Source organism: Panulirus ornatus, chromosome 5 (assembly GCF_036320965.1).
Source record: "Panulirus ornatus isolate Po-2019 chromosome 5, ASM3632096v1, whole genome shotgun sequence".
Taxonomy (NCBI): Eukaryota; Metazoa; Arthropoda; class Malacostraca; order Decapoda; family Palinuridae; genus Panulirus; species Panulirus ornatus.
Window position 1 is genome coordinate 8,042,912 of NC_092228.1, and position 17,573 is coordinate 8,060,484.

At 37.0% G+C, this 17,573-nt stretch overlaps 1 protein-coding gene across 1 annotated transcript in view; it reads left to right on the forward strand.

Moving 5' to 3' along the window:
- Positions 1-17,573, forward strand: part of Vps13 (vacuolar protein sorting 13C) — a 162,948-nt gene that overhangs the window by 136,947 nt on the left and 8,428 nt on the right. The window contains exons 55-64 of the mRNA XM_071660546.1: positions 532-612; positions 3,087-3,222; positions 3,720-3,898; positions 7,321-7,440; positions 7,888-8,015; positions 9,871-10,066; positions 10,780-10,897; positions 12,584-12,705; positions 13,783-13,952; positions 15,523-15,637. Coding sequence (XP_071516647.1) covers positions 532-612; positions 3,087-3,222; positions 3,720-3,898; positions 7,321-7,440; positions 7,888-8,015; positions 9,871-10,066; positions 10,780-10,897; positions 12,584-12,705; positions 13,783-13,952; positions 15,523-15,637 — 1,365 coding nt within the window. The remainder of the gene's footprint in view (positions 1-531; positions 613-3,086; positions 3,223-3,719; positions 3,899-7,320; positions 7,441-7,887; positions 8,016-9,870; positions 10,067-10,779; positions 10,898-12,583; positions 12,706-13,782; positions 13,953-15,522; positions 15,638-17,573) is intronic.

Genomic DNA, 17,573 nt, shown 5'->3' on the forward strand with positions numbered 1-17,573 from the left:
AGCTGGAAAACCAACAGAGGTGAGCTCGGAGATCAGAGCCCTATGCCAGGCCTTATCATGTACAACTTTACTCATGAAGATAAACATACTGTTTAAAAACACGGTTTGACTTTTATATAAATAGAATAACCAGTTACATGCTTTGTAAGAAATAAGATTTTTATAAAATGAAGTATGACTTAGTAAGGGAGCTCTGTGTGCTTAGAGCAAGTGAGGTAACTGTGTTTAGAGCAAGTGAGGTAACTGTTTAGAGCTGCAGACATTCAAATGATATCAAGAATAGTAAGTAACTCTGTTTTTAAGTTAGTGTGCAGTTTAAGATTGTAAAGCAGACCGGTAAGTAGGTCTTTTATAAAAGTTGAATGAAATCAAAGAAAAAATCATCAGTAGGAGATATAAGATAAAAGAATACTGTATCTTTATTTTGATGTATAAGGTCAGTTGATCTCTCGCATTGTGAAGCATAATTGTTGCTTGTAAACAAGTGATAATTCTTGGACTTTGCTGACTCTGATAATTGTGATCCAACAGGTTGACTATGTTACTTGGAGTGTTAGCAAGCCATTCAACCGAAAAATCCGTCGAACTTTCCAACCAGGCATATGGTTCCAGGTACATTTATAATGATTCATCGTTTATTATCTCTCTAAGCAATGTCTTAAAATTTTTTTCACATATATGCTCCTCAAGGCTTTCATTATCAGAATTCAAAATGTTTAGCTGTATATAGTTGTACATTTTTTCTTTCATGTGATGTTTTATTTTACATACTTTTCCCAAGGGAATTGTTATATTAAAAGAAAAATGGTTGAGAGGTGGAAGGAATACTTTGAGGTATACTGTGTGTCAGTGATGTGAATGAGGCAAAGGTATCAGTAATATGTATGATCCTAGATAAGGTAGATATGATGTGACAGTGCTGTAAAATCTGAAAGAAGGAAAGTAGTGAGACTGTATTATCTATTTTTAAGCCTATGTCCATTCCTATCTAGACAGTTTGAAGCAAATGTACAGTTTCTCTTGAGAAAACCTACTTTAAGCTTCATAAACAATGGCCTGAGACATGAGCTGATAAAAGGGACCACTGAATCAATAGGATTGGTGATTGGATTTTTTGACTGTGGATATCTTTTCAGTGAGCAGTTATCATTTACAAGCCAAGATGATATGAATACTCCCATATCTGATGACATATTGACTCATGGCTAGATATAAGTTAATCGTACTCTGTTAGATGGTAGCCTTCCCAGCTACTGGTAACAAACTACCTGACAATTCAGTCAAACTTGCTTGTCCTTGAGTAAGGCACATATGTAACTGGGTAGAGAGGAGGGTAGGTGGTTCCAGGTGAAGGTAGGTCCAAGGCAGGGATGTGTGATGTCACAATGGATGTTTAATATGTTTATTGATGGGGTGGTAAGAGAAAATTTGGGGAAGGGGACAGATCTGTAATCTTTCAGAGTTGGGGAGGCTTAGGTCAGTTAATTACTGTTTGCTGGTGACATGGCTCTGGTGGCAGATGGGAGTGAGAAACTGCAGAATTTGGTTTCTGAATTTGGGAGACTGTGTGAAATGAGAGAGTTGAGAGTAAATATGAATAAAAGCAAGGTTATTAGGTTTAGCAGTGCAGAGAGTCAGAATAATTGGGGTGTAAGCTTGAATAGAGAAAACTTGGAGGAAATGAACTGTTTTAGATACTTAGGAATAGACAAGTCTGAATGAGTCATTGGGTGGATAAGTGAAGGTCAAGGGTGCATTGAGGAACGTATGGAAAGAGAAGCCACTATCTGGAAGGTCAAAGATGGGCATGTTTGAGCTATGATGTATGGGTGCGAGGCAAGGGCTTGAGATACGAATGTACAAAAGAGCGTGAATGTGATGGAAATGAAATTTTAAGGAAAATATATGGTGTGAGGAGGGTTGAATAAGTAAGAAATGAGAGGTATGAGAGAGTAATGATTAGGAAGACTGAAGGTTTGGTGAAGAGAGTATGGTTGAGAGACTGCAGAGGGTTCCATGGTATGGTTTGGACATGTTGAGAGAATTGGTGATGAGAGGTTGTCAAAGAGAGTATATGTATCAGAAAAGGAGAAAGAGGAAACCAAATCGGAGATGGAAGGATGGAGTGGAAGAGATTTGGAATTTTTTTTTGGACTTGAACATGCAGGAAGGTGTAGGGTGTGCATGGGACAGAGTGAATTAGAATGATGGAAACAGGGGATGATGTGCTGTCAGTGAGCTGAACCAAGGCATATGAAGTGTTTAGGGGAAACCTTGGAAAGGTGTTTGAAGCCTGGTTGTGGATAGGGGGCTGTGGTTTCAGTGCATTACACATGAACACTAGAGAGTGGATTTGAGCAAATGAAGCCTTTTCTTCGTTCCTGATCCTACCTCATTGGCAAGGGTAATACAAATAAGTATGAAATAAGGTATATGTATTCATATCTCTTTGGGGTGAAAACCCCAACCAGACACTAATCCTACTCGCACTTCTTCACCCTTGCATGTCCAACCCACTTATCCTCAAAGGGGTTAGATAACTTTACGGTGACCTTTAAGGGTTAGAAACTGATAGCGTAAGCGAGTGAAATGGAAGAATGAGGTGAAAAGACTTAATGGAACAGGACACAGGTACAACTATGGTTGTGTTTTTGAGTAGTTTTGTCACTCCTCCCTTCAGGGAACATTTCAGAATAGACTTTTATGTGTCCCCTAAGTGAGACTGTGTCTTTTTTGTTGTGTATAGCTATCTCACTCATGTCAACCTCATGGCTTAAATGGTTTTATAGGTGTTATGCGTAAATGAAGGTCAAGTAGTTCCAAAACATGCTTTTCATATGCACAAAGCTCAATGCTTTCTGTAAATTCATCAGCTAACCGTAAACTCATGTCTAGGTAAGCATTTTGCATACTATTGACTATTGAATATATTGCTTTTAGTGTAGGTGATAATTCTGTACTGATTTTAAAGTGTTCTGATGTGCACAAAATATGGTATTATAACACTGCTAAAGTCTCATGTCTAATCTGTAGTGACGTATGTAGGAAGAGAAGAGGCCTAATCTATGTACTTTTGTTTTCCTCAGCTAAAAACATCACCTCATCAGAAACAGATTCATCTTAAAGTCAACAATTTGCAGATTGACAATCAGATGTCAGATGTTATGTTTCCAGTAGTTCTAGCACGAGTTCCACCTCCTCGTGGTGTTATGGCGGAGACTGGTAAGTTACCTCTGTGTTCTGCCTGCTACTTGAAGTAGCACAAGAACCTGTATAAACGTCCAGGGTAACACCAGGACTGTTTTCTAGAAATTGGTGCTAGGGTGATGATGAATAAATAGATAAATGAGACATTGATTTTCCTTGATGTGTCATTTTAATATGCATAGGGAAAATTTTGCTCAAACTTTTTTTCATTCCATCCTTCTGTTTCCAATTTTGTCTTCCCATTCTCTTGTGTAATTTCTTATTTGTAAATTATGGGGAGAGGATTTTACACTTGGTGATGTTCCAACTGTTCTATTGTCTGTACAGTCAAGAAGAGCATAGTATTATTTTCCTGTAGATGAAAGCAAGAACATTGAACAGAAGGCAGTTATTGCCATATTTATCATAAAAGACTTTTTATTACAGTATGAGACATGTTTTATTTGATTTATTCATTGTTAGAAAACTATTTCTTTCAAATTGGCTTTCATAGTTATCTTTCATCATTCCAGTTGCCAAACCATTCTGTGAAGTGAGCATTGTTCAGAGGCTGACATCACCGCTTTTTACACAGTACAAGTATCTTGCAGTTTTAATTCAAGAATTTCACATCAAAGTTGAGCTGCCCTTTATATTTGCCATCATGGAGGTGCTATTCCCATCTAGTGATGTGTCATCTGATCTCTATTCGGTAAGTTTGTCTTCAGTTGAAATTTTCTAGTCTACCTTTTCTATAAAACACTGGCATAAATCCTGTATGTCATATGGCTTATCAGCATATTTTTTCACTTTTTATCTTTTATTGATTGCATTTATATACGTAAAGTAATAGTCACAACATTTGAGTTTAATCTTTATAATGACTAATGGATTCATATGCAACACACTAAGGGGTAAGGACTGAAAGGTTAAAGTTTCCTTTTAGAAATTATGTTAAAGATCAATTAAGAAAATTAATCCAGTAGAGAAGCTTATTATGTGAGCATATGAGTAGGAGAGAGCAGTGGTGATTGATAGGTATGGGATCCCAGATGCAAGTGAGGCTGTTGAAAGAAAGCATGGAATATGTACACCAATTGAGCTAAGTGTTGCAAATATGTACTAAAGATAAAGGACTGTTCTTGTATATTTGTGGTATAGATACAGAAGAGACGTGATTGATGTGTATGTGGTGAGAAAAACTGATAGGCATTGTGTATAATGTGAGGTCTGTGTGAGGGTTATGTGATTATAGAGTTAAGAAGAGATATGTAAATTAAAGAGAAAGGTGCTGAAGATAAAAGTTGAAAGGTTAAGGAATGAAAGCATGAAACTTAACTCTCAAGAGAAGTTCAGTGAGAAACAAAAGTTAAGGAATGAAAGCGTGAAACTTAACTTTCAAGAGAAGTTCAATGAGAAACAAATAAAAAATGTTGATGGAACAGAACAAAATGAGTTTGAAGTTAAGTGGAGGCACCTGAAAAGTGCAATAATACAGCTTGTCACAGTACAATTAAAATTGGTTTTGGAAATAGGGGAACAGCATGATGAAATATATCTTTAACCCCTTAAGTAAACATAAATTTTCTGGTTCCCTGAAAAATGGATATTTGTTTACATAAAGGGAAAATGATTTATCTAATGAAATGAAAGGAATCATCCAAGAATCAGAGAACAATCTCTCTATCTATGTATCTGTATCTCTGATGCCTGTTCCAATTGGAACTCCAACAAGAGTCTCCATAACTAAAGAACTCCAGTGCTGCTTCTTAGCCTTTAATACCTCACCCTTAACAAGGCACTGGCAGAGAGCAAGTGTAGTGCAGTGTTTGTGGAGGCTCCTATCTAATGTCCTTAATGACTACTTCTATCTAATGCACCTATTTACTGCTACTACCTGATGTTTTTACCTAATCATCTTTCCTGGGAGCTCCTAACTTCTATCTACTGCTCCTATCATATTGCCAAAAGGCAGGGCTTGCGCAGAGTGCTCACTGCAAGAAAATGTAGATTTACGAAGAATGAGCTATATGTGTTGAGTGTTGTCAAGTGTTGCATATGATAGTGAGAGATGGTATGTTTGTGGACAAAATGCCAGTAGTGAGGCAGAAAGAGAAGACAGCTACCTGGGTCAGAGGAGTGCAACTTTACAACCACTAAAGTGCTGGCTCTAAGCAGATGTCACTAACCCTCTTGATACCCAGGTGGGTAGTACTGGTAATATACCTCCTTTGTCGTTGGCTGCTAACCAGCAACTACCTATAATAGAAAGGCAATTGAAATAGGTCTCAAATTACCCTTGGAGAATAGAAAATTACTGGGAGGAGCATATTTGCTGAGACAGTAGTGACTGTTACACTGGCTAATATTTTCATATCTCTCTTTACTACTGCTGCTACATACAGTTCATCAATATCAAAATCTATATCAGATCCATGTATATTATCATTAAATAGATTGTTATATGAATTACTACAATCCTCTTCACTAACTTCACAGACTTTTGTCTGTTAGTGAAGCCTCCAAGAGAGAGAGAGAGAGAGAGAGAGAGAGAGAGAGAGAGAGAGAGAGAGAGAGAGAGAGAGAGAGAAACTGTTTCATTTCTAATGCAGTTTATGGTTTACTATGATATCCTCTCATCGCCATGGCTGAAGGGTAACTGAAGAAATCTTGTGTAAGTGTAGTTTAAAGAGGTGTTAGATCCCATATTTGCATTACCATTGATCAATTAATGCAAATCTGTAAGAGGTCCGGTTAGAGGGTTAAGGAAAGTGGGGAATGGGAAAGATTTTGGAAGAAGCTGAATTTCCCATAAATCAGTATGGATAGAGGTCAGAGGAATAAAGATGGAAAGCTGTTTCATATGTATGTAAGGAGAGTAAATGAGGATCTTGAAAACAGAAGTTAATGAAAACTGAGATGAAAAATAGCAAGAAATATTTGAAAGAGATGGGTAGAGGCAGTAGAGAGGTCTGTATTAAAATCAAAGATGAACAAAAGTTTGGGATACTGTATGTAATAATGGGTAAAGTTACAAATAAAAAGAGAGACTACCTTGAAGAACTGATTGGGTATGTTGATAAAAGTAGACATGGGAATTGACAGCAGAGTTAAAGATCAGGAGAGTGAAGAACAGATGAGGTTAGAGGAATCTACTTGAAACAGGAGAAAAAGAATTGTAATGCTAGGGGTTGTAGATTGGGTAGGAAGTAAGGTGTAGCTGATGTCAATTGGATTTGGAAAGTGTATATGACAGCATGGAAAGGTGATTGCTTTCCTTGTCATAAGACAGAGGCAGTGATTGATATGCTCTATAAAGGGAGTTGAAATGATTGTAAGAATTACAGGGAAAAGGTTTTCATGATAGAATTAGCGAGGTATATGGAAGAATTGTGATTAATCATCTGAGTGATGGTTGGAATGGTCTAAACAAGGATAAAGTGAATGCTGGCAGCATACAAAAATTTAAGTCTTCTTGGGGGTATAACAAGCACTGGAGATAGAGCCCCACCAATGTAAATCTACCTATCCATGATATTAGAATAGTGAATTATAAGTAGGTACATGCATACATCTCTATCTCACTGGAGACATAATGAGCAAAATTCTTATGCGGTTAGAATACATGATAGGATTTTTCATAGAAGTTTCCTAAAGTTTAGGTACAATAGTATGGTAATTTGTTTGTTTCAAAGTCATATTATGCTGAAATTTGAAGAGGATGATGACTACCACTTTACTGATTACTAGCTTTTTATGAATTATGGAAACAAAAACAGAGATAGAAATGAAAATAAAGCTGAAAGTTGGTGATGAACTGCCCACATGAAAATGTAAATGAAATATTTCAGAACAAGTTTGAACGTTTAACTTATTTAAAATCAAGTGATATTAGGGAGTGCCTTACAAAGGGAGATAAACTTAAGCATAGGAAAATAATGGAATTGTATGATATTATCAGATACAAGTCGTGTGAGAAATAGGTGAAGGGAATATGTTTAGATTTCATTGATGGTTAGAGAATGATTTGATTCATGAACTTAGTTTGGAGGGTAGAAGTGTATCATTTTCATATTGATATTTAGGTAGAATTACAATGACATTCTTCTTTACCAATATATATCTCCTCCACAGCAAGAGAAGTATGAACGTGATGCTAGCATTGTTCATTTAACTTTGACAACAATGGTGAAGAGCCAGGCAACTGGTGGTCAGAGAGATTACTTTGACAACCTTCATCTCTCCCCAATTAAGGTACGCTATAATGGAGTGCTACACATTATGTTAACTCTTATGTTATATCATGATGGAATAGTACATGTTTATGGTTGTTTTACAAAATGATAGAATTATGCACACATTGTTAATGGTTTTGTTTTACCATGATGGGGAGCTAAACATTTTGGTAATGGTTATAGTATGCCATTCTGGAGTGCTTTGTGAATAATGCACAAGACCTTGGGTGGCTCATGAGTGCATCATGGTCAGGAACACCAACTGCTACACCACAGGAGTTCTTTTATCATTAATACAGACGTAATTGTTAAGATTTTAAATCTTAGCTCTCATGCAACAGTTTGGTGTGTGCTACCAAAATTGGTGTGAGAATGACTGTTTTGTTTGTAATTTTACAAAGAGGTAAACATGATTATACATTGCAGATCTTTAGTACACCACTAACAATTTATGATTATTACCCAGATGCACCTGAGCTTCTCATTGAGTGGTTCAGAGTCAGGTGCAAGTGTGCCAGTGGGCGGTCAAGTGATCCATCTCTTCCTACAGAGTGTCGGTGTCACACTCACTGAAGTCCAGGATGTTGTTTTCAGGTAATAACCACCAGAAGTAGATTCCATTATTTGAGAAACATTTTTTTGGATTAATGATATGAATTGAAGATATAAGGTTGATGATTTTTCGTAAATGAAAATTTTATTGAATTGATAAACTCTTTCAAATTTTGGCTAGACCACAGAAGAGAATTTTTCATTAATTTTGTTTATCTCTCGATCAGTTATTATTCCATTTGTATTTCAATGGAATGGGTCAGGGACATTCGTAGTGTAATGGAATGGCTCAGCAAAATAAAGCATTTGAACATCACTTACACATATCATCAGCTCATTCTTTGGGTATTTGAATGAAGCAAAGACTAATGTACTTTTAAAATTGCTTTATGATTTTTCATTGTACATGGTAAGTTGATTCCTCAGGACTAACAAACAGAACCACAGATCAAGAAGTGTGATGTCATGCGATTGTCTTTGTGAATTGAGTGTATAACAAATGATGAGTAGATATTCAGTGTCTTTAGTATGAAAGTTGCATTTTGGGCACGAATGATCTTGTGATACATTGAATTGATGCTTATAGATGTTGGAGAGAGGTTGATGTGTAGGGCTGTGACATGATAGTGTAACTCATGCATGTTTAGGGGGTGTAATTTTGAATAGATTTATGTCTAGTGGAATGGAGTTTGGTATAAGGGAAGGGGGTTTTATGCTTTTTGGATCATTACCATGCAAATATGTTTTGTTATTGTCGTGTTTGGAGTGGATAGTGGGATCTGTTGATATAAATTGCTGAAGTGTGACATGGGGGTGAGGTTATTATTTCTGATTGGGGATTGGTGAGTGGTTATATGGTGACTTGGATGGGAGGGGGTTAGAATTATTGAAAAGAATTGGTTGCCAAGAATGTTTTGGTGGGATTGTTTGAGAAGTACTTTTGTTTTGTGCAGATGTTGAGTTTTGGTGATGATTCAGCTGCCAATTGTTGTTCTGAGTTTTTTTTTTAGTTTATTATTGATTTGTTATGTGTGCTTTGGAAAGGGTTGGTATTTAAGCAGGTTAGGCATGATTTTGAATGGAACAGATGAATTATGATGAAAGATTGGTGAGGACTATTTTTATCATCTAAAACTTACTGATGAGTGTTTAGTAGGGATTAGGTTTGTATATAGCCTTTTTGTTGGTGCTTATAATGTTAGGGTTGAATTTGATTTATATAGACTTTGTGATAGGGCTGTTTGAAGGTGGAAGTTGGATTTATATCTCTAAGGGTAAAGAGTGTGCTAGTGAATTTCTTTGGGGTTGCAGACATTCAATTTTTAATAAGGAATCCTTGTATGATGCTGTGTTATACTTTATTGTTGCTTATACAATGTTAGAGTAATTCTTTGTGGTTATGAGGTCACCTACATACAAGAGGATTTTCACACTGGTTTGTTGGTGCATAGGGTGGTCAAGTAGGAAGAGATTGAGGAGGTTTGGGGAGTGAATTGTTCTCTAGGGGACTCTAGTGAAGAGGATAAGCCTTTACATGGATATGAGGATTTTCATGTTTGTGAAAAATTAAAAGTGCTGAATGTTAAAAAACCAAAAAACAGTAGGTGCATATCTAGTACAATAACTGTTAGAGAAAGGTGTAGGCAGTAAATTAATGTGCTGTTGGTAGTATATAGATTATAGTACAATAAGTAGACTTATGGCAGAGGCCTAAGTCATAGGAATAATTCTGCATTGATGCCTGGCCCTAATTGTGAAGAGGAGGGAAAAAAAGGTGGATGATATTATTGATTATTAGCAGTAGTTGTAAGTATGATAATAAAAACAATATTGGAATACTGAAAAAACTGAGAAGCTCCCATCATATACTTTATATGACATTATTTATTTGTTGTAGATTAGCCTACATGGAACGTTTGAACCAGTGGATGAGTTGGGATCAACTGGTGCAAGAAATGATAATTCATTACCGTGGACAAGTTATTAAGCAACTGTATGTGCTAGTGCTTGGTCTTGATGTCATTGGCAACCCATTTGGTTTAGTGCTTGGGCTAACAAAAGGTGTTGAAGACTTATTTTACGAACCCATTCAGGTAAGTGATGCTGCATCCTTGTGTTCTGATTATTATGAAATAGAAGTAATTTTGTTTTTGAATTTTTCAAAAGTGGTTTTTCTTTAGCTTGTGTGTGTGTTTTTGTGTTCATACAAATTTGATCGTACAGCTGTAGGTCACAGAATGTTAAAAGAGGAAGTAACAAAGTTGGAAGATGGATCTATGGCACTCATGAGTATTTTTATTATTCATCTCCTGTGGTTATGATTTTCATCATTCCTGTTTTTATATTGGTTTGATTGAGTAAGTAATGAAATGGTAAGGGAGATGTGTGGAAATGAAAAGAGTGTGGCTGAGAGAGCTGAAGATGGTGTGATGAAATGGTTTGGACATATGGAGAGAATGAGTGAGGAAAGATTGACAAAGAGGATATATGTGTCTGAGGTGAAGGGAACAAGAGGAAGCAGGAGACCAAATTGGAGGTAGAAAGATGGATTGAACAAGATTTTGAGCAATTGGGGTCTGAACATACAGGAGGGTGAGAGGCGTGCAAGGAATAGAGTAAATTGGAACAGTGTGGTATACCGAGATCGATGTGCTGTCAATGGACTGAACTTGATTACTATTTTATATCTCCTTATATTAGTGTCTTTGTAAGTTATGTACAAAAATTTTGATATTCACTTTATCCTTTTGGGTACTTAGTACATGTTATAGATATCAGAAATTTTGCAATTTTGTCCATATTGCAGGGAGCTATTGAAGGTCCTGGAGAATTTGCTGAGGGCATGTTGTATGGTGTGGCTAGCTTCATGGGTAAGACTGTTGGTGGAGCAGCTGGGGCAGTGTCCCGGATAACTGGAACCATTGGTATGTGTGTAATGTTTGGTTTTGCTTACTTGCATATACATTATTCAGAAGTTTAGTGAAGTGTCACTATTGAGGAGTAAGCAGATTTTACCTTGATATGGATTGACTTTAAAGGAATTTTTACAATGATTATTGTTCTAAAGTTATTATTAAATGAAAGTTACTCTATCTTTCTCTGTATCTGTATCTCTGATGCCTATTCTGTTTGGGAACTCCCTCTAGGGGGTTGCCATGGCTGAAGTCTCCATTACTGATGAACCCCAGTCCCACTTCTTAGCCTTTAGTGCGTCACCCCTAGCAGGTCACTGGCAGAGAGCAATTCTAGCATAGTGTTTTCAGAGGCTCCTACTTGATGTTCCTACCAACTGCTTCTACATAATGTTCCTGCCTAATTTTGCAACCTACTACTTCTACCCATTGCTCCCACCTGATGTTCCTACCTACTACCTCCAACTGTTGCTACTACCATTTGCCAAAAGGCAGGGCTAATGCATAGTGTTCACCACAGAAAAATCTAGATTTATGAAGAATGAGGTGCCACCCAACCAGGCTTTGGCCTTAACTTTTTTTTTTTTTATTACATAGCTGCTGATATCACCATTATTTTATTGGATTCTTTGAGTATAGCCTTTTATGCTGAACTTTGATTACTTTTTATTTGGAAAAGAGATCCAATTCTTAAGTCAAGCTAGAAATACTGAAAGGGTTCACTCAGGTTCTTTGATGAACAACTGACTTCATAAAGTATAGTGGCTTCATCACAGCGACAAATTAAAATCATACCAGCAGCTAGTAATAAACTCCATCTACACCACAGTCCTACATTACCAAGGTCCTTTAATTCATTGCAATGTTCAGCTTCAGGCCCTCTTAGAGACAGACATTCAAAATGGAACTTAGCATACATTTTAATGGACCACTAAGTGTTGTATTTTAGGTTTGGTAAGGATATCTTTAATCATGTATTTGGACAAATTCTTAATCAGTGCCATGTCTGGCACTTGTTTTTTGTGTGTCATAATGCTGTATAACCATGTACATGGTTATGTGATGCTTGTTAATGCCATATATTTGTGAGGAACCAGATTGATTTGATGATAGCACCATGATTCTTGATAATTAGTGACTTTTACAATAGCACTCTTTCTGTCATCATATTTTGCTTTTGAACTGTTCCAAGTTGGTATGTTACTTCCCAGCTTAAGAAGTGAGTTGTGCAAGATTAATCTCATACCTCTTCAGGACAAACCTTCATGTGCCAGTAACTCTGTAGCAGTGTTTGGGAATACTACTGAAGAGCTATGCTTTTTGATGTGACTGTCAAATAAGTGAAACTCGTCATTTGCTTACCCTGTGAAATGAAGATTAGAAAATAGAAATTGTGATTTCCTGAACAAGTTTTCATAGCAAAGAGCTCTTGAACCTATCTCCATACCTGCCTATTTCTCTTGTGCTCCTCTCACTTACTTGCACTTCTCTGCAGATACTGTTCATGCACCTCTCTTTTCACCTTATCCTTAGTGATAGGGGTGTATGAATTCTACCCATGTATTTTAAGTGGGTAACTAACAGTGGTATTTAGGGAAGTAATGCAGAAGGTGGGATTAAGTATATCAGAAAGGGTAGTGAGTGGTAAGAAGTTAAACTGCTGATAATATACAAATTAGATATTTCCTTTTTATGCAGGCAAAGGTGTAGCTGCTCTAACACTTGATGATGAATATCAGAAGAGACGACGGGAAGCAATGCACCGCAAACCTGCTGATGGTATCGAAAGTCTAGCAAGAGGAGGAAAAGGAATTGTTACAGTAAGGAATCTGTGTCTTTTCTGTAAAAACAATTAATATCTTTGCACTGAGAATAGAGTTAATGGAGAAATGCATGATAATGATCAGAGTAGTAAGGAAAGAGTTAATGATAAGTGCTATCTTTAGGCTTGGGTTATCTGTGCTGAAGCTTATTACAGTTGAAAATAAAAAGTTTACACAGTCCATAAGATGACATAAATGCCAACAGCTAAGATTGAAGGAGTCAGCAAATTAAGAACATTTTATGTCATGATCATATTTATAATGTCACAACTATCCAGTACCTTTAAAGATGTAAGACGTGTTTTTTGCTTTTATAGGAAATCCTTGTATGTATTTATGAATAATATGCTACAATTTTCAATCCTCAGGCATTTCCTTAATGTCATTTCATGTGTGGCGGGGTGGCAACAGGAATGAATAAGAGCAGACAGTATGAATTATGTACATGTGTATATATATGTATATTTCTGTGTGTATATATATATATATGTATATACGTTGAGATGTATAGGTATGTAGATTTGCGTGTGTGGGCATGTATGTATATACATGTGTATGTGGGTGGGTTGGGCCATTCTTTAGTCTGTTTCCTTGTGTTACCTCGCTAATGTGGGAGACAGCGATAAAGTATAATGATTATATAAAATTTAGCAGCAGTCTCTCCCTTCTGTTCATCCTGATTAAATTCATGCATATTCAGACACCTCAGCCTGAACTTTTGAAGAGAAATCCTCACATAGCTCATTCTTTTGTTCTTGTTTTTGAAAAGGGATGATTCAAGAGAGGAGGGTTTCCGGCCCTCTGCTCTCACGCCTTTTAGTTGCCACATATGAAACACCGGAAGTAGAGTGGAATTTTTACTCAAAATATTTACAGATTTCTTAAGAATGGAATAATCTGTTCTGCTCTATTGATAACCACTGATAATTTTCACTTTAATTTTTGGATTGAAAAGAAATTTGTTTTTATACCTGAATAGGAACCACAAGAGGGATAGCCTTATATTTGAATGTTTAGGGACCATGTTTTCATAGTTATTGATAATCCAATGTCTTATAATCATCTTTGTGACAGGGAGTAGTTGATGGTGTGACGGGAGTGTTCTTGAAACCTATTGATGGAGCGAAAGAGGAGGGTGTTGAGGGATTCTTCAAGGGTGTTGGAAAGGGTGTGGTGGGCCTTGTGACGCGACCGGCCTCTGGTGTCATAGATTTTGCTAGTGGATCTTTTGATGCTGTTATGAGGTAAGTAATGATTATTTCCTTTGTTATGATATTAGGTAATGTTACCATATTTTCTGATCGTGCATATTGCATCTGATTGCAGATGAATTGTCTATGCTTGAGGTGAATAAGATCAGTTGAAGGATAAGGCAAAATACATCCTTTGTTTTAGTTTTATCTTTATCATCAACTTCATCCTAGTTTCATTGGGTGGATGAGGTGCATACAACTTCATGGTTTACTCAAGCACAACCTGAACCCATGTCCACTCTTAAATGAATCATGAACTTTCATACTATTGAAAACGCTTTTTGCACACTTGCCAATAATTCAGGTGAGATAATTCCATTCACTAATGTAGTTTTTGAGCCAAACAGATGAGTTGAAGGTATTTGAAAAAAATATTTCTACTAGGACATTATGCATTTAATGTTTTTATGGATTTGGCATTTCATGAGATTTGAGTGAGGTGTGGTGAATGCAGTGTGATACTTAACCGTAGAGAAACAGCAATTGTTGTTGGATGTAGAGGGTGTTGAGTTGTTAGCTAGATTAGAGAAAGAGTTACATATAGATATAGTTGGCTGGTTCAGTGAGGTAAGCAGGATTATGTTAGTTTTTGAAAGTAAAGGGAGGTCAGAGTGTAACATCAGTTTGCATTGAAGAATTGGAAGTTGTGGATAATTTCAGATATTTAGATGTGAATTTAGCAAGGGTGGTAAAGGGAAACCTGAAGGTACAGAGTGCTCAAGAAGCTTGCATAAATTACTTGTCCCAACTCTGATGTTTGATTGTGAAACCCACATGTATATTGGTCAAGAGTTAGAAAATATTAGCAGTAGAATATACACTTTTTATTGAGTAGATAGAATTGTAGGATTGATAGAATGAGGAAAGAAAAAGTGAGAAGGTTATTTGGTGTTAATGTATTAGAAAGGCACAAGGATGGAAGGCTTCTAAGATTAGTATGATCATGTAGAACCTCTGGTAGAGGATGGGCAAATGGAGCAGATATAGTGCAGTACTGTAGAATATACAAGAAGAGATGAACCATAGAGGACATGATATATTGAATAGAAAGAATTGATTAGGGAAAAGAATATTTCATGTATAGTTGTTTGAGGAATGTTGTGGGTTGATTTGCATTGGAAGTATTTTGTGTATATAAGTGTTATGAATCACTGGGGATAGGGGAGAAAGAATACTTCCCACGTATTTCCTGTGTGTCGTAGAAGGCGACTAAAAGGGGAGGGAGTGAAGGGCTGGAAATCCTCCCCTCTCATTTTTTTTCCCCCAAAAAGAAGGAACAGAGAAGGGTGCCAGGTGAGGATATTCCCTCAAAGGCCCATTCCTATGTTCTTAACGCTACCTCACTAATGTGGGAAATGGCGAATAGTATGAAAGAATAAGTGTTATGATTGGAGCTTTGGTTTCAGTTGACAAATCACTGTAAAGGGAAAAATAAGAAACACTATACATCTCTATTAAAAAAAATTCTTGTTATAAATGATAAATGAAACTTAAGATGATTTGTAGAAGCATTTCTGCATGACTATAGATGTATTGTAACATAATTTTATTTGCCAACTAGGGCTACAGATGCCACTGAAGAGATCAGCCGTCACCGTCCTTCCAGATTCATTGCTTCTGATGGTGTTGTTCGACCCTATGTTGAACGCTTTGCCCAAGGAGCCAGAATGTTGCGGGTATGTATCACACCAGTAATTGCCCATTTGTGCTGTACAGGGAGGGAATTTTACACTTGCTGGGCTACGTCCTCTGAATATTTTATCATACAGACTGTGGAATTTATGTATGCCTTCTGCATTAATCATGCCCTCAGTCATTCTGTTCCTTTCATCCACCACTGTTATGGTATAAAGATATTTCTGTACAACCATTTTAACAAGTTTCATACTTAATTTTATGTTATGTCCTCTGGTTGCTCTATCCCTACATCTCTTATAAAACTGTTTACTGTCCACATTGGTGATCCTTTTTAAAAACTTAAAGGTCATGGTCAGGTCAACTTTCACCCTTCTCCTTTCCAAGGTTGGCCAATTTAAAGCCTCCAACCATTCCTGTAAATTAGCTATCTTAATTCTGTGTGCCTTGTCTAGACCCTCTCTATGAGCTCTTTGTGTTGATTATGTGTGATGGCCAAATGTGTTAAGCATATTCTAGTGTTTGCATTATGTAGAATATGGTATGAAGAGCATTCTGAATATTTCCTTATGTGTATACTTGAAAGCTGTTCTGATATTTGCCAGCAGACATTTTTCCCCTTTAACTATTTTCCAAGTGTGGGACTTTAGCGATTCGTTTTTGATGATGTTGACTCGTAAGTCCTTCTTTTACAAAGAATCATGATGCTTATTTCCTGCTACATAGCAATCATATTGAGGCCATCTTTCACTTTATCTCATCCTCATTTCTTTACATCTGCTTAGGTTGAATTTCATTAACCATGTTTCAGACCAACTTTGGATTCTGTTTAGGTCCCCATGTAAGCTTATGCAATCCTCCTTGCTTTTCATTTACATCATCTGCAAGCATATTCAGATAGGATTGCTTACCTTCAGGCAAATCATTAATATAGATCGAGGAGAGTAATGGTCCCAGAACTGAACCTTGTGGCACTTATTTGGAAGAGGCTCTGTAACATATGTCCTTTGTTCCCTCCCACCAAGATAATTAACTGTCCATTGTAGGAGTTTCTACATCATCCCTGCCTGGTGATCCACCTTTTTAATCAGCTTCCCATATGGTACAGGGTCAGATGCTTTTTGGTGATATACATTCAGAGTCTACCCAGCCATTTTGTTCAAGACTGAGCTCACTATCTCATAGAGATGATGCCAGAAAAAATGCATGAATATCATATTTCTTGTGTATAGAGCGTTATTGGATTACGTGTTAATTGACAGGCGTGCGAAAGAGAGACTTTTGGATGTTAATGTGCTGAGAGGTGCAACTGGAGGGATGTCTGATCATTATCTTGTGGAGGCTAAGGTGAAGATTAGTATGGGTTTTCAGAAAAGAGGAGTGAATGTTGGGGTGAAGAAGGTGGTGAGAGTAAGTGAGCTTGGGAAGGAGACCTGTGTGGGGAAGTACCAGGAGAGACTGTGTACAGAATGGAAAAAGGTGAGAACAATGGAAGTAAGGGGAGTGGGGGAGGAATGGGATGTATTTAGGGAATCAGTGATGGATTGCGCAAAAGATGCTTGTGGCATGAGAAGAGTGGGAGGTGGGCTGTTTAGAAAGGGTAGTGAGTGGTGGGATGAAAAAGTAAGAGTATTAGTGAAAGAGAAGAGAGAGGCATTTGGACGATTTTTGCAGGGAAAAAATGCAATTGAGTGGGAGAAGTATAAAAGAAAGAGACAGGAGGTCAAGAGAAAGGTGCAAGAGGTGAAAAAAAGGGCAAATGAGAGTTGGGGTGAGAGACTATCAGTAAATTTTAGGGAGAATAAAAAGATGTTCTGGAAGGAGGTAAATAAAGTGCGTAAGACAAGGGAGCAAATGGGAACTTCAGTGAAGGGCGTAAATGGGGAGGTGATAACAAGTAGTGGTGATGTGAGAAGGAGATGGAATGAGTATTTTGAAGGTTTGTTGAATGTGTCTGATGACAGAGTGGCAGATATA